The sequence below is a fragment of the Prionailurus viverrinus genome, chromosome C1 (assembly GCF_022837055.1).
Source record: "Prionailurus viverrinus isolate Anna chromosome C1, UM_Priviv_1.0, whole genome shotgun sequence".
NCBI classification, from domain to species: domain Eukaryota; kingdom Metazoa; phylum Chordata; class Mammalia; order Carnivora; family Felidae; genus Prionailurus; species Prionailurus viverrinus.
This window is the reverse complement of record NC_062568.1, coordinates 111,244,655-111,262,394: the sequence shown is the minus strand read 5'-3', so window position 1 is coordinate 111,262,394 and position 17,740 is coordinate 111,244,655. Positions and strand designations below refer to the sequence as shown.

Genomic DNA, 17,740 nt, shown 5'->3' with positions numbered 1-17,740 from the left:
ATGTACTTGTGTAGATGTTGATGCCAACTGCCTTTCCTTTTTGTGTGGGAGGCAGAAGTTTGATCTTTTTAATACCTTTCCAAGTCCTTGTCATTGTGATCATGGTTCCCGCACTTTCCTAAATCCCCTGACTCTTCCAATTTTTAGGGTTCCGTGCATATACCCTCCAAGGATGATGGCATTTCATTGACTGCCAAAGGGGATACCAGTATAGCCAGGTCCTCATTAGGTAAGTATCAAATTTAATTTCACTAAGGAACCTTCCATCTTTTCTTCCTGTAACTCTGTTAATAGGTGTGGCCAAGACTCTCTTTCTCTTCCTACCTTAGTGGAAAAAAATAAGTTTAGATTTCCCTAAAAGGCTGAAGACATGTCTCTTTAGAAAGAACTGACCTTACCTTACATTGAATTGACCCTGTTGTTCTGGGTACACGGTTCGGCCCAGGGAAACTGCCTCCTGATTGTCCTTTTCACGTAGTTTTGCAGGGATTCAGAAATGCAGGAGGTAGTGTTTCCCAACCTACACAGCAAGACCATGGGGCTGACACCTTCTCCTGGATGTCTTTCAGGCAGTCCCTGTCTACTCACTGTAACTTGGCATAACTTGTTTTACATGGCGGGGGGGGGGGGAGGGGGGGGATGGGCAGTGTGCATTAAGCTGTTTGCCAAGATCACAGCCATCTAAGTAAGAGACAGTGGTAGGCCTTGAACTCCCCCAAAACAGCTGAATTCTGTGCATAGTAGGAACAAAACTTATACTGAGTGCTTGGGATTACAGTCTCTGACTTTCATAAAGCAAAAGGCCGGGATCTGTGGTAGCTTCCCCCCCTTTCTTAACATCAAGGAAGATGTTTCCCCAGTGAGTTCTAGAAATAGGGGCTTACCGTCATTAATGAAGTGGTGATTATAGCGCTATAATAAGAAAGGTTGTGGACTTTGATAATTAACTTACGATCTTTAAATGATATTAAGAATGTAAAAACTTTGTTTCTGTGTTACAGTGTTAACTATTATGCAATTCCATAGATAAGTCACGCGAGTAGTTATTTTTTAGTAGGAAAACTTTGTTAGTCAAAGAGTAATGGATGCTGGATTTGTTTATTCCCTATTTACCTTTTTTCAAAAACTACCTTTCTACAATTTTGTATTTTACAAATTTCAAACTTATAGAAAGGTGGCAAAAATAACACATATACACTTGTATTAAGATTCACCCCCTGTTAACTTTTTGCCACATTTGCGTCCTTAATTTATATGCATACACGCAGATATAATGTTAATTTCCAAGCCATTTAAAAATTACTTAGGTATCCTGACACTTCATTTCTAAATACTTCATTACGTATTTCCTAACAGCAGGGGCATTCTCCTGCATAACTACAGTATAATTATCACATTCAGGAAATTCAACCTTAACATAGTCCTGGTACCTAATGTACAGTTCATATTCAGAGTTCCCATTGTCCCCGGAATGTCCTCGATGGCTGGGTTTCTCCCTCCAGGGTCATGCATCGTATTTACTTGTCATGTCTCTGTAGTCTCCTTTAATCTGGAACAGTTTTCTAGTCTTTTTTGACATAGGCATTTTTGAAAATTCTGGGTCAGCTCATGGCCCTCAATTTGGCTCTGATTATTTCCTCATGGTTAGATTCAAGTTTAACATTTTTGGCAAGAATACTACAAGGGTGATGTCTTTCTCAGTGCACCACGTCAGGAGCACATGATACCAGTTAGTATTATCCTTGGTTAAGGTTGTATCTGCTGGATCTCTCCATTGGGAAGGCTCATGTCTCCCTTTGTGTTAGTAATCTGCCAGACTAATATCTTAGTTGGCAGTTCTGTTTCCCCACAGTCACTCACCCAGGGGTTTAGCATCTTTCAGCCTTGCCTGAATCAACTATTATATTACATTGATAGTTTAAAAAAGTGATGTCTGGGGCACCTGGGTGGCTCAGTCAGTTGAGCATCCTACTTCAGCTCAGAACATGATCTCATGGTTCGTGGGTTCAAGCCCCACATCAGGCTGTGCTGACAGCTCAGAGCCTAGAGGCTGCTTTGGATTCTGTGTCTCCCTCTCTCTGCGCCTCCCCTGCTTGCACTATCTCCCCCCGCCTCCCCCCCCTCCCCCTCCCCAAACAAACATAAAAAATAATAATAATAAAGTGATTTCTATTTCTAAAATTTCTTCCTTAATTATTAGTGTATGTTCCTTTACAAAGAAGCTCTGCCCTTTCTGTATTCTCCCCACTCCATTTTTTTATATCAATGTGTTCTACTAGATTCTTTTTTTAAAAAACACATTTTATTGTCTATTTCTGTTATTATTCCATTTGATGCCCAAATTATCCCAGATTTGGCCAATTGGAGCCCCTTCTAGCTGCTCCTCTGTTCTTTTTGGTATTTCCCCATCAGTTTTTCAGCACTTTTACATTTTCTGGCACAATAAGATGTTCTGGGATCAACTTTTACTTTCCCTGCCTCAGCCCTGGAATTATCCATTACTTCAAGGGGCTCTGGTTCCTTTAAGTGGATAACGGCATTTAGATACTAATTTCTGGGCATAAGATAGGTTCACAGCTTCTAGGCCCTTTTACACGAACAGAACTAAAGGGGTGTGTGTGTATGTGTGTTTGATACTGATTCCTCTAATTCTAATTGAACAACACAAGTTCTTTCTTTGGCTTATTTTGTATTTGTATCTGCTTTCTTTTCTGTTTTTTCTTTTTCTTTTTTTTGACATTGAGAAACCTGCTTACCTATAACGTCAATTTATTTATACATTTGCACAATACACAAAAATGGCTTCAGGGTTGCTACACGAATACACCTATCAGCAGAAAGAATCATTAAATAATGTTTAAGGTTTCTTCTTATTTTTTTAATCCTTAGACTATTTCCCACTGAAGGTATATAGTTAGAATAGTGAATTCAAAAAATTATTTGGGTTAACTTTTTTATTTCCTAGGTGCTTATTTTATCTATTTGCTATACAGGTTTGTTTATGTTAATATTCAGTTTTAGGCTTTTTCCTGCCCATGATTACTGAACTAACTTTACACATTAAAAATAAAACATTAGCATGGTTCAAAACTCAAATATATAGAAAAGTATGCTCAGAAGCCCCAACTACTTCCCTAACATTTCTCTCCTGTTTTCACCCCTCCCTTGAAGGCAACTGATTTCATTTCTGGATTATCCTTCCCTAGGTTTCTTTTTGCAAAGTAAGAGAGCAGTCCTGTGTCTCTGTGTGATGTGTATGTGTGTGTTCCTGTTGCCCCCCTTTCCTAATGTAAAACATACTACACTAGGTGTATCCCTTTGTACCTGCCCTGTTTTACTTAACAGTATAGCTTAGAAATTATTCCATATCCGTTCATAAAGATTTTCCTCATTCTTTCTTATGGTTGATTATAGTACTTCATTGCATGGACATACTGTGGTTTATTCAGTCTTCTGTAGACTGATTGCAGTATTTTGCCATTACAAATAATGCTGCAAAGAACAACCTATACGTATATTCGTCGTTATTGTTGTTGTTAGATTGTGTATTCAGAGTAAATTCCCCAGAAGCAAAGCAGCAGAGGTCGTGTTGGGTTGTAGTGATCGAAGCTAGTGCTGTGTGTTCATTTCCAGGAGACTTGGATGCAGTGTCCGGGCTGGAGAAAGAACTGAGTACTGCCAAGGAGGAGCTCGAGCTCATGGCTAAAAAAGAAAGAGAAAGTCGGGTGAGTTTTCTCAGTGAGCCTAATTTCTAAATTCCTGGTATTTTCTTTCAAGATAGTATATATTTCAAGATAGTTTATATTCAAGGCTACAGTTGTCCAAGTATAATACCTAGGTCCAAAAGCAAAGTAAGACTTATCTTTTTGGAGAAAACCAGAAATCGCTTTATATGCATATTTTCTCAAAAGATGCTCTTATTTTTATACATGGAGACCATTAAACTTTTAAGTGCTGAAAAGAGCTTATAGCAGCTCTCTCTGCCTGTTGCTAACTGGAATAATTGTAAAGGACTTGTGAAAGAGTGAAATACTATATAATTCCTGCTTCGAATTGTGACGTTTGATCTGGAAAACTAGTTTTAAAAACCTGGAACTAAAGACTGTGGGGACTGATCAATAATGTTTATTGACTACTTGCTGTATGCAGTGCACTGTATGGGAATGTAAATTAGCACTAATGCTTATGACTCTGTAAACTGAGTGGTATTGACCCTATTTTATAGATGAAGAAGCTGAAACACTGATTTTTTTTTTTTTAAACATTGGAGGTGGGAAATAGTCCTGTAACTAAGACACCTGAAGCTAAGATTTAAATTGAGGTCTTTTGTGACTCAAAAGACTTGCTAAGAAGTCATGACTTGGAGCAGATAATTTTCCCATTCTCATGCCCTATTTCTGGTGAGAGTTTTCATGAATTTTCTCAGAAGAGGCCTCTCAGCCTTCCAGAAGAATCCCTTCTCTTTCTGCCTCCCTGTACAGCTGGTTGTATGTCCAGCCATGATGTAGAAGAAGTATTAGAACCACAGTATAGACTTACCAGCTAACACTAATTCAGAGGGTCAGCAGTGTCATGGGCTCCTAACTTCAGTTTACCTGGCTAGTCTATATCAGGTGTAGTCCATCTCTTTGCCAGAGTTAATCTATAACATAAGACGTGTATTCGCATTTGTGGTCAAGTTCTCTTACTGTACTTCTTTGTTTCTTTTCTCATAACTATATTTCTCCTTATAACCAGACTCCTGTTACATGACTCTAGTTTTGAGGATATGAAATTGTGTGGCATTTTAAAAATACCAGTTTTCAAAATCCCCTAGTCCCCCTCCTTTTTTTTCTTTTTTGGGGGGCAGGGGTTCTACTGTAGCCATTATCTGATTATTCGTGTCAGATATTTCAGTTCGGTTTCCACATGCCGTTCCTGTTTTTCCCGTATATACTCAATTCAGTGTAATATTACTTTTTGGTTCTGTCCTGTGTTGGGGGTCATAAATTTATGACTATGAATGGTTATTTTGAGTGAGTTATCTTTAGCTATATTGCTTACTTTTGTGTCTTTAATCAGTTCCCACTCCCCGGTTCGGTGCCATATATATTCATTATCACATTCCCTCTAATATTAGATAATGTACCAAAAGCCATGTTGATTTTCTCGAATTTTTAAACATTCCCCCTACTGTCTTGAAATAATAGTAGCTGTGGTGGCAGTAATTAACATTCACTGGTTGCCTGCCGTGCACTTTTAAATACATTTTCTCTATTCTCACATAGCCCTGAAAAGTAGGTGTTTTTTTCCGTTTTTACAGTTGAGGAAATTGAAGCTCAGTTTAAATGCCTTGTAGGAAGATTATGCCAAGATTTAAAGCCCATGTCTGCCTCACTGCAGACCTTTATCATGCCGCAGTAATGTAGCTTCCTCATGTTTGAATTTCTCTTATGTGGAGCAAATACCCACCTGTAATGATAGAGGCCTCTGAAGAGGGCCTTCCTTTTTTCATATCCAGGATCTGAACAAACTGAGAAATAAAGTAGTGGCAGATAGTTATTTTACCAACTGCGTTACAGATAAAGGCTTAGGTGGAGAACTTAATGCAAGAACCAAGAAGCCTGCTAGCCAATCCCCAGAATTGGGTAGACTTCTCTATCTACCTAGTCACAGACAACCGTGGGCCTGCCCTTGGAGAAGCAGTGGCAAAAACAGGCTTCCTGCAGACAGGTGCCTCCCCGAAAGAAGAAAGATGGAGCTAAGTCAAGCATACCTCATTTATTCTTCCCCAATATACCGTTAAGACAAGTCCCTTACCTGCCTGGGGCTGAGTAAAGGAGTGGAGAAAGGTCAGGAGTTATATTAACTGAGGTCCTTCGACATGCGAGGAAATGGGAGAAGCATTTCTTCCTAACATGCCGCAGTAGCCCAGAACACCAGATAACTTTGTGTAGTTGCAAATCATCAGGAGCCCACATGGTGAACTGTCAGTGTTGATGGAGGTAGAAGTAACATTTTTATTGCAGGTAACTCACATTTTATATATTAAAGAGGTGCTGCTTCCTTTAGGAAGCTTGGCTGTGCCTTACACTCTCTGTGTGTCATCTGTCTTCCTTGTCACACCTATTTTCTTTTTCTTTAAGACTTTCTTTTTAAGTAATCTCCACACCCAATGTGGGACTTGAACTTGTAACCCCGAGATCTAGAGTCGCGTGCTCTACTGGCTGAGCCAGCCAGGTGCCCCCTACACCTGTGTTCTTCACATATCTCAAAATAGTTCCTTAAAATGTTTACTTACAAATAACTTGCCATTACCACGAAGAACATGTGGATGCATAGACTCTGCAGGAAAGTCATGACAGCCTCATGTGCGGAGTCTGCTTCCTTGAGTTCGCATTCTGGATCTGCCATTTCCTGGCTCCAGGACTTGGAACGGATTCCTTAATTTCTCTCAGCCTCAGTCACCTCATATGTAAATTGGGGAACAGAAGAGAAGTTTATTCTGTAGGGTTGTTGGGAGGATTCACTCACCTGCTAACGGTGACCTATTTTTTTAAGCAACATAATAAACTCATTAGTTAAACAAATTTGATGTTTTATAGTGCTGACTAAAGCGGAGGACGTCATTAAAACTACCATTACAGCTTCCCATAAAACACGCCTTCGTACCACACTCTGTGGTTTATTGATCTGACCCAGTAGAGGACTATTCATCTTCTAGTTTTTACGTGCATTACTGACTGATGGTGATATAATGTGGGAAAACCTTGGCCTTGGTGTTAAAATGTAGATGTGATAGATGCCGTCTCCTCTACCCACTAACTTCAGGATTTCTCCTCTCCGCAGATGGAACTTTCTGCACTACAGTCCGTGGTGGCTGTGCAACAGGAAGAGCTGCAGGTGCAGGCGGCCGATCTGGAATCCCTGACCAGGAACATACAGATAAAAGAAGACCTCATAAAGGTCTTTCAAAGCTTTTTAAAGACCATTGGAAATGACTACAGCTCAGAATCCTGTAGGGCACCTTCAGACATTTGAATACTTTGAGTCCCCCGGCCAAGTGCTTGCTTCCTTGATGCACTGTTAGTCTGAGCCTCTTAAATATCACCATATTCTCTTTGACTTCTTTAGAGTCTCTGAGATTTCATAACGAATGTTTGTTACTTTTGTATGACTTATCAGTATTCCACTTGACAGCGTAGACTATCTCAGGGACCTTTGCTCCTCCGCTTAATAGCATTTTTATTACTAGTTTTTTTGTTTTTTGTTTTTTTACTTTTAGGATCTGCAAATGCAACTGGTTGATCCTGAAGACATACCAGCTATGGAACGCCTGACCCAAGAAGTCTTACTACTTCGGGAAAAAGTTGCTTCAGTAGAATCACAGGGTCAGGAAGCTTCAGGAAATCGAAGACAACAAGTAAGTTATTGAAATATAAACCTTATTTTTATTGTGAAATAGACAACGGAAAAGCTGTCATTCTCCATTACTTATGAAGGGGTGTTGATGGAATTTCGTAGAGAATCTGTGCTCTAAAGTTTCCTGCCTTGGTCAGTAGCAGCAACAGAGGCCCCTAACGTTTGTAGTTCCTTGGTAGCTACCACCCCATATCTGACCTTTCTTCAGTGCCAGACTTTTTAAAAAAGACCTACTTATCTATACTCCCTGTCTGCGTTATCATCCCTCTCACTAACTACTCATTTCACTCCAGTCCTAGCTTTTAACTAGAGCAGTTCACCTACACAGACCTCTGTTGTTGCACACTGTCATGGTTCACCTTCTTTACAGCACTTATTATGGCTCACCGTGACACAGGTCTGTGACTGATGGTGTCTCCTCCACCCACTAGATAGTAGGCTTATCCCTAGAACAGAGCCTGGCAATAGAAGGTGCTCGATAAGTATTTATTGAATGAATGAAATACCAGTAAGTCCTACTGTGTGTCTCCTTCTGACCCTTCCTCTCTTTTCCTTCCACTCTCTTCTCTTAGCCTCTTTCCCATGCTTCTGACTTCTGTCTCCTCTTTCTTCTTTTATCTCCCATGTTTGAAATCTACCCTTTAGAGTTTTGGTTATTCGTTTTTTTTAATGTTTATTATTTATTTTTGAGAGCGCGAGAGAGACAGTGCAAGCAGGGGAGGGGCAGAGAGAGAGGGAGACACAGAACCTGAAGCAGGCTCCAGCCTCTGAGCTGTTAGCACAGAGCCCGATGAGGGGCTTGAACTCACAAAGCACAAGACCATGACCTGAGCCAAAGCAGGACTCTTAACTGACTGAGCCACCCAGGCGCCCCTGCGTGATTTGATTTGAAAACTGTAAAATAAAACAGAAAGCTTAAGTAGTTAGATAGTGAGTTTTATTGGTCATAGTACATGCCTAGTACATTGTTTTGGTTGCTTTCTCGGGATCCAATGTGGCTTTGTGTCTCCTGTCTCCATTTGCGTATTGCTTCTTTTCCTCAGTTGCTGCTGATGCTTGAAGGGCTGGTAGATGAACGGAGTCGGCTCAATGAGGCTTTGCAAGCAGAGAGACAGCTCTATAGCAGTCTGGTGAAGTTCCATGCCCATCCAGAGAGGTAAGAGAGTGACGGCAATATATATCCTTCTATTCATCTTTAGGCACAGATGCTTATGATCTCGAAGCAGGAAGAAAAGAGAGCAAAGACACTGGCACTACTGAACTTGTCATTTGTTGTGTGGATGGCTCTGAGCCTAGTGTTTAAGTCTCAAGTCAGAAATAGTCCCTATTTCATATAGCTACACAGTGATCAAATGAGAAGACTTGTCAGATGTCTCAAATGATGCCTTGCATATAATAAACATTCAATGTATTTTCCTTTCCTTCCTCTGTTCCATGTCCTGGTAAGGGCTGTTCTATTCCAAGAGTAAGAGTATAAAGGGTATTGATACTCACTGAGTATCATGAAAGAAAATAATATTTACCGTGATGGCCGATATCAACCCAGGATCACTGCTAGCCATCACGATGAATATGTTTGCTTGTACCTCTTGATTTTTGGTCATGTATATTATAGCATTCTGGTTCATTTTCTATTATTCCCTTAATTTTTTTTCTCATTTGCCTTTGGTCCTCACCCCTTTTCTCTTTCCTAATTTTTATTCTTTTAGTATTCAGTTTCTTCTAGTTTGGTATTCAGTTTAAGCATTTTTTTCTTTCTCCTTGAAGAAAATGAAAGCAGAAGAGAGGTATGATAGGACAACTTGATTGTATTAATTTAAAAAAAAATTTTTTTAACGTTTATTTTTGAGAGAGCAAGCGAGCATGAGCAGGGGAGGGGCAGAGAGAGAGGGAGACACAGAATCTGAAGTAGGCTCCTGGCTCTGAGTGGTCAGCAGAAAGCCCGACGGGGGGCTCAAACTCATGAACCACGAGATCATGACCTGAGCCTCAGTTGGACACTTAACCGACTGAACCACCCTGGCACCCCTTGACTGTATTACTTTTTAAAGAATCTCTGGATCTTTAGTCTTTGAACTGGATTCCTTTTTAATGCTCTGTCAAGTTTGGTTAACAAATGAGAGAATACCTGTCTTTATTTTATTTTATTTTTTTAATGTTTATTTATTTTTGAGAGAGAGAGAGAGAGAGAGAGAGAGAGAGACCGAGCACGAGCAGAGGAGGGGCAGAGAGGGAGACACTGAAACCAAAGCAGGCTCCAGGCTCTGAGCTGTCAGCACAGAACCCAGCACGGTGCTCAAACTCACGAGTTGTGAGATCATGACCTGAGCTGATCGAGCCACCCAGGTGCCCCAAGAGAACACCTATCTTTAATAGCAGTCCTGTTTGGCTCAGTATTGTTTCAGTTTGCATGTAGTTTTTCCTGGTTTTGTTTTTTCAGAAACGAATACTCTTAGTCAAAAAGTGAAATTTCTTGGGGTGCCTGGGTCCCAGCTCAGTCGGTCAAGTGTCTGACTTCAGCTCAGGTCATGATCTTGTGGTTCATGAGTTCGAGCCCCACGTCGGGCTCTGTGCTGACAGCTCAGAGCCTGGAGCCTGATTTGGATTCTGTGTCTCCCTCTGTCTGTCCCTCCTCTGCTTGTACTCTGTCTCTCTCAAAGATAAATAAACATTAAAAAAAATTTTTTTTTAAAAAAGCAAAATTTCTCTTATGTTGGCTATAGAGGTGTGAGATAAGTCTTAGGAGCTATAGTTTTATGTGACATTGGCCCAGAATCTAGCATAAAGGAGCAGGCCTTGCTAATCTGTCAGCAATGAACAGTAACAGTACCAAAAACAAAGACTGTGTTCGTTGATTGTGTCCTGGAGAGCATCCTTTAGAAAGTCTCATGACTCTTTGGAAGTATATGTAGACTCATTACAGTCGACAGCTAATCCATTTTCCTTCCATGTGGCGTGTTTACTCAGCTCTGAGAGAGACCGAACTCTGCAGGTGGAACTAGAAGGGGTCCAGGTGATACGTGGTCGGCTAGAAGAAGTTCTTGGAAGAAGCCTGGAGCGCTTAAGCAGGCTGGAGACCCTGGCCGCCATTGGAGGTGGGGAACTGGAAAGTGTGCGAGTTCGTCACAAGCATGCCTTCTGAGCACTGGCGGGTCAGACTGCAGCCCAGGATGGAAAACCTTGTTTGCACTAACCCGAGAGCCTTGTCTGGCTTTGGCAGAATTAAATGGTGACTTGGTAATGGTAGAACTGCTGCAAGTAGCATCAGCTACAGAGTGAAACTCACTTTGGTCTCCCTGCGCGGCGCTGTGCAGCTCTCTCTCTGAGTTGAATGGTGGAGGTTACAAAATGAATGTGCACCTTTTAAATCATTCCATTTCAGTTTTCCCACCCGTATTCACTCCTTTCCCCGGCCCCCCCTCATTCCCTCTTCTCTTTCCGTGGGCCAATAAAGTTTATTCCTCCCCCGCCCTCACCGCCCATTTCATATGTACCATATCTTGTCATAAATGCATGCATGTGTATTATTTTTGCCATTCAGTCAACTCCTGCTCTTTGAGAGAGAGGATTTTTTTAATCAAATAAAAGTTTCAAGATGAAAGAGAAAAGAGAGAGATTAAACGTCCATAAGAATGACTTTGCAAAAGTGGTATAACCCTTCTCAGAAGGTAATCAAAGCCAAGTCTTGCCATAGCCCACTGCAAGTAGTAGAAGGGTCAAGGGTCAAGCTGAAGAGCAGAGGCAAAGACCATTCAAGTGTTTACGGTAAACCTTTTTCTCTGATACTGTTTCAGAGTTGATATTGAATCAAATGGATAATGAAATTAGATTAGATGTGGATGAAATTCCATCACTATTTTTTCTTTAAACCAAGAGTATACTATTTAGTCAGAACATTAATAAGAACGCTTCCCATGTCTTTCAGAGTCACAATTCTTTATGTAAAAAAGATAGTTTCAAATGTAATGTCCCCCTCTAAATTCAGCATCTCACTAAATAGCCTATTGCAGCCATTTGGTAGTGGCATTAGATGGAGTCCTGTGCTTTTCATGTTTTAGTGCTTATACATTACTCCATATTAAAATAATAAGCTTTGGAGTGTTTGAATAGTTGAGAAAAAAAATATCACAGATCAGGTTTTGGTCATTGTCTCAGTGCTTTCTTATGGTAGCAGGAGATGCATAAGGAAAGGGGCACTGTAGATTGTATTTCTACTATCTTAAATATCAAGAGTGTAAAAAGTAACCAGGATTTTTTGGAGCTTTGTGGGTTCAACACCCTGAGGTTTCGTATTTCTGCTGGTTGGAGGTTTCCTAGATTAGAAGCTGAGATTTTAGTTTTTAAACACAGAATTTGGTGAACAGGCACTGGAGGCTTTCCAGCATCATAAATGTGACTGCATACTCTTTCTCACCTAGGGGGCACCCGATGGTTTTTCTGTTTTCCCTCCATTTTTTACATGACACTTGTATTTCTTTCACATTCGTGGGTTGACACGAGTTGCGTTACATTCTAAATTCTGTCCAAATCTCTGTAACCTTAGCCATGTCTGTAACAACAGTCAAACCAAAATGGACAGGGAAGAAAATGTTCTCCAGGAGAAGCACCCTGAGATGTTCTGATTAAGTATTTTGCAAAAGATTGATGGCCTTAAGCCTTTCTCTTCATGGAAATGCTTTTAAGTTTTAATGGCCTTTGGGGTGAGGGGTCATTTAAGGAAGGAGATAGGAAGTGTCAGAAGAACCATCCACTTTCTTAGTCTTCTAATCTTTAGGGACCATCTCCTGCACATAGCTTTTTGTAATGTTCTAGAAGTAAAGAGGGGGTATTTGAACTTACAGAAACTTAAACCCACCAAAGACTAGTCTGTCATATGATTATAACGCATTTAGGAAGTGTTTTGGGTTTGTTTTTTTTTTTTTCCTTAATTTTGCTAACAGACCAAGGAAGCTTTCAAGTGTCCTGTTTAGATTCAAACATGGGTGGTTTTTTGGGTTCTAATGACTCAGTGATTACAGTAATTTCTGATAATTTCTACCCCTGCTTCTATCCCCCTCCAAGAGTAGAAATTTCGCTTGGTATCCTGAACTGTTACTAAGTGTTAGAAATATTAAAGTAGCTGGATGAATAATGAGAAACCCAACTTCCTATTGAAAAATTATCATAATAGATAAGCAGGGGAGGAAAGTAAGTGAATTCTGGTCCTGATTTGGGTCCCAAAGAGACAGACTAGTGCTATAGTTACTTTAATATTGATCCTTGGGGAACGTTTTAGAAAAGTAAGTGATTTTGTGAGAAAGGGTAAATTAAGAGGTTGATTTTGCTACCATAGATGTGGCTAAAATCTGCTACTAATGTCCTGGAATGAGGCTTGCAAACAGTGCTACCTGGAGAGGGCTTGCTAGTCTAACAGTTTGTGGGATAATTTGGCATCTTATTAGAGAACTCGACTCTGATGAATTTTATTCTATAACCCATAGACAGATGATGCTGTGATAGGCCACATCATTCACATAATTCTATTAAGCATGATATAAAATGATTCTATTCTCTCTTCAGGAGTACAGACCCTTTATCTTACTGGATTATTTTACCTTTGTCAGGCATTTTCAACATTACAATAATTTAATTTTTTTTTTTTTTTTTTTGAGCGTGCATGAGCAGGGGAGAGAGGGAGGGGTGGGGGGAGAATCTTAAGCAGGCTGCATGCTCAGCATGGAGCCCAGCGCTGGGCTCAATCTCACGAATCTCATCAGATCATGACCTGAGCCGAAATCAAGAGTCAGAGGCTGAGCCCCACAAGAACCTTGTGCTTGAATTTAAAAAAAAAAAAAAAGAAAAAATCTTGAGAGAAAATGAATGAATTACATCCAGGCCATGATTAATTGGAAGCATACAACTTAAATTGAGTAAAATCCATATGGATAGATTTGTTTTTTCTTACATTTTGTTTTTGAATAATAGCAAATATGCAAAGTAATGATGGTAAGAGGTCAGGGTAGATGAAGTCTATAATTTTAGAGCTGTAGAGTTGTAAAGGACCTCCAGGATTTATTTAATGAGTGAAATGGGAGTCCTTTTGATAGATACTTCCCTTAAATTCTTTTCTGTTGCAGGTTTATATTGTTGAAGTCTGATGATTATTAGCGCCTCATATAAGTCAGTGTTTTTCTGGTGTTTCCTTCTTAGCTGTTTAGCCACGTTATTTTTCTGAAAAGGCACGACTGGGCTATTTTAATACTGTCAGCCTTTGCCTTGATAGATGCACGCTTCTCCTTAATCTTACCTACCCCTCTCGCACACGCCCTTCTCTTCGCTCACTGTGGACAGCACAGTATTTTTGGTACTTCTACTTCCTTATTCATATTTTTAAAAGATTTGTCCATGTCCTTATGAACAGTAAGAGATCTATAAAGATCCAGAAAATCATGACCTGTACAGGATATTAGATTCTCACCACAAAAGCTTTCCTAGAAGGTTCTTGAGTATATCCTGCTTGTACAGTTTATACCTAAGTGACCTCTGGGCTAGGTGTACATAAAAGACCTTTCACTTTTATGCTAATTTATGCTGTTTTGGTATCTGGTCCTGGGGAGTTTGGCTTTAGATTTGAAATAGTTTAAGAAAATTGGGTGCTCTGTCTTCCAGTTGAATCTGGGGTCCTCTGACTAGGGAAAGGAGAACCAGCTCAGACTACACCAAAAATTGCTCCTTCCACTGAGGAATAGAAGTTGACCTACCTACAGTCACTTCCCTTTAGACTATAAACCGTAGAGGGAAAAAAACTTCAATAGTTCTGCTTTCCTTGAGCTAGTATTAGAAAACTCTAGTTCCTGTTTGGTAGGATAAAGTTACTGTTTTTTCTGCTTTCATGATCTTTTTATATGAAAAATTCCTAGAATCTTCACACTGGATGTCCCTGAAAAACTCAAGTTGCCTCTTCAACTAGGGCCTCAGCAGTAATTCTCCAGGTCTGCCGCCAGTGACCTGCATGGAAATGTGACAAACTGCCTAGGAAGCTAGGATGAAATATTAGAGACCCATGCCCTTAAAGTCCATCATCCATCTTGGCTCGTAGAAATGGTACCAGAGGCGGAATAAGTGCAATTAGCTTTCTTTTTCAGATACTAACATCCTGTGAAATACAAACATCTCGAGTATTTTCTCTCTTTTCTCTTCAAGTTAAAACTTAGCTTTTCTTCTCCCTTTAGTAGTAAAGAACCATTCTGACTATAGAAAGAGGAGCGAGGAATACGGAGCTTGTGTGGGGTAACCTGGTAATAAGAAATCAGAGGAATGAGTCCATGGGAAAATACATCAGGGTGATTTCTGTAGGATAATAGTTTCTGAGTCTTAAAACATTTTGGAATATGGATTTAAGATACCCTCTCACTAGACATTTAGAGTAATAACTTTGTTAAGTAATTTTATTATAATTAGAAGACATGTTGCTTTGAAGTAGTCTGAGTGTTGACAAAAGGTAAGTCCTCAACTTCTTTCTATATAATCGCATGAGCCAGGATGAGTTTCCCAAATAAAAATTTTGCTTGTAATTTGCTTCCAGTGGAAGTTGGGTAGTGGTAGGGAATCACAACACGTAGAGTGGACAATGGGAATTTTACCAGGTTTCAAAAAAGAATGATTAAACTTATAAAGTGATGTACTAATTATTTTGGCATTACTTTCCCTTTAACATGTTGTTTAAAGTCAGATTCCAGAAATAAAAATTTTTATTAATCGTACTGTTTTCCTTTTGCTAAAGCTAGAAGGATAAAATATAGAAAGTTCAGTAAGAAAATGTTTGCTAGGAAATAATATGAAGAATAGGGGTGTTAAGTAGATGAACTAAATTGGCTTCCTTGTTCCCTTTAAAAACTCAGAATTGTCTAGCACATGCATGTAGCTAGCTTTGCCTTTAGTGTAACATTAATATGTAGTGCTTACCTTTTGCAGTTAACAAAATCATTGCTCTAAAATACCAACCTCTCAATCTGTAAACTTTAAGAGCCATGTGTGTGTACAAATATGTTTTATAAATCATGAATTTCTATCTGTTTCCATGAAGTATTCAGTTTGATAATAAAAACAGCTTTACTTTGATCACACAAAATTTTGATCCTAGGGCTGTTGAGAAAAACTGAAGTGATCTCATAACAGTTTAAATGAAGAAGGAAGTGGCATGTTAAACAATCCAATAACTTGGCAGTAGATTATTCACAGGACTATTTTTTCACCAAAACAAGCTGTACATTTTCCTCTGGAAGTTCATTTATTCATGGCACTGTGCTGTGTTCAACTGTGTTAACATTTGTGCTGAAATGGAGAGTGTACATTTTAAATACGTAAGTGTTAGAATTTAGCTACTTTAGTTGAGACACAGAAAATTGTTACCGATCCAATAAAAGTATCAAAGGCCAAACAGTCACTATTTGGTTTCATTCTTGAGAAGATTTATGAGAAGAAGTAGAGAAAGCTCATGTCTTTTTTTGTTTGTTTCCTTATAGGACAATCAGTCCCTTGATCATTATTATACTAAAATTCCAAGCCAAAGTTAAGGCTCTGGGATCAGTGAATGCTTTTGTATTTATTTAAAGGAAGGAAGAGGAAGAAACCTGGATTATTGTCTCTCAAGGAAGTGAGACTAAAGAAACAGCATTACGCTTCCCCCAGAAATGTGAAGTGAACTACTTTACCTTAAAAACTCTTTCTTGTCTCCTTGCTGAAGGAGAGCAGTAGCAAGCAGGATGGAGATTTGAGGAACCAGTTGTCATGATGGGTGGTGCTATTCCCACAAATGTTCCGGGAAAGGCCCGCTTCTTGTGTTCTTTGAGGGGGCAAAAAAGAGGCCATGAGCAGGCAGAATTCCTTAATGTTACAGAATTTTAAGTCACTGGAAAATGCTTTCTGAATAAATTACAAGCTGGAAAGCTGCTTGAGAGATGTTGCAGATTAATGACAAAGTTATGTCTTAAAGGAACTTGACCGCAGATGGTAGTTTTCTTTTCTAGCTACTTCTGTTCCAAGATCAGATCCGGAATCTGTCTAGTCCAAGCATTTTCTCAGCAGAAGCTTATGGAGGACTATGTGAAATCTTACAATTTTTTTTATGGTTCAGAATGGAATGGATGCAGGTGGAATGGCAGTTTGACAGGAGACCTTTTTTGTCACACAGCATCGTAATATTTAAGTCAGGGATATTTTAGCTGGTTCATGATGTGAACATGCGAGAGTTCTCGCGGTGAGCACAGGGCAGAGTGCCTAAGAGTGCAAGTGTGATGGCCCAGAGGATCTGGTCCGAGGGCCTGGCACTGAGGGCAACACCACCCCAGGGCTTAGCACCACACGCCTGCTTCTTCTGTACGGTTCTTGCTCTTTCCGTCCCCTTCCAAAATCAGATGTGACTCCTGCTATGTTCTGAGTAACTATATGGGAAATATTACTCCTTTTCTGTTGGTTGAATATAAATGGCTAAAAGGGGAAACAATAATGACTGTAGAGTAGAATTTGGGGACAACCCAGTTTAGGCTCCTTTACTGAAGAATGAAAATAACACTATATGACCTTTCCCCTAAGGCTTATTCATACATGATGGCATTGTAAGGCAGTTATAATGTAATAACGATGAGTCCTATTTATAAAATACCTGTTCAAAAGAATGCATCCTACCTTGCTGCAAGTTCTGTTCTTGCGACTCTCCTGTGATGCAGAGAGACCAAAAAGTATTATTTCAAACCTCCTGTTACGGGAAGCAGAAGTAAGGAAGTACAGAATAGACTCCATCAAGATCTTCCAGTTAATAACATTAGGTATAAAATTTCTCTCTGCTGATTACATTTATGTTCTGGGGCCACCTTTTTTCAGCCCATGGATCCATGTCAGTTTACCAACAATGACACTAATATTGATTCAAGGCCATATTTATTGGGTACACACTGTATGCCAAGCACTGTTCTAAGCACTTCAAAAGCAGCAAATCCTTTGAAGTTCACTACAACTGTAGGGAGTGGATATCACCATTAACCCTAAGGAAGAGGTGAAACAGTTACAGAAAGTTGTGACTTGCCTAAAGTCACATAACTAAGGACAGAAGCAGAAATCTAATCTAGATAATCAGGCTCCAGAGTCCATATTCTTATTAATTATGCCATCCTCAACTTACAAAGTTCCACAAAAATTTCAATTGTTGTTTCAATGATTAAAAGAATACGTATGCATAACAATTAAATTTTCACTTAAGGATTTAAAGTATTTTAGAGGCTTTTATTTCTGTGTACTGTATCAAGCCAGATAGCTGGGAGAAAATACTTTTCTAAACCTAACGGGGAGTTTTAGGTACCAC

General features: G+C 39.6%; 1 protein-coding gene across 15 annotated transcripts in view; it reads left to right on the top strand.

The window, feature by feature from the left end:
• PDE4DIP (phosphodiesterase 4D interacting protein) overlaps window positions 1–17,740 on the top strand; it is a 220,405-nt gene that overhangs the window by 157,995 nt on the left and 44,670 nt on the right. For 14 of the 15 annotated variants that reach the window (XM_047869427.1, XM_047869419.1, XM_047869420.1 and 11 more), the window contains 6 exons: window positions 148–229; window positions 3,634–3,725; window positions 6,829–6,945; window positions 7,265–7,402; window positions 8,445–8,557; window positions 10,369–10,496. In XM_047869427.1, the coding sequence (XP_047725383.1) occupies window positions 148–229; window positions 3,634–3,725; window positions 6,829–6,945; window positions 7,265–7,402; window positions 8,445–8,557; window positions 10,369–10,496 (670 nt within the window). Of the gene's footprint in view, window positions 1–147; window positions 230–3,633; window positions 3,726–6,828; window positions 6,946–7,264; window positions 7,403–8,444; window positions 8,558–10,368; window positions 10,882–17,740 lie in introns of those variants that run through there. The other variant, XM_047869422.1, reaches the window with a different exon arrangement.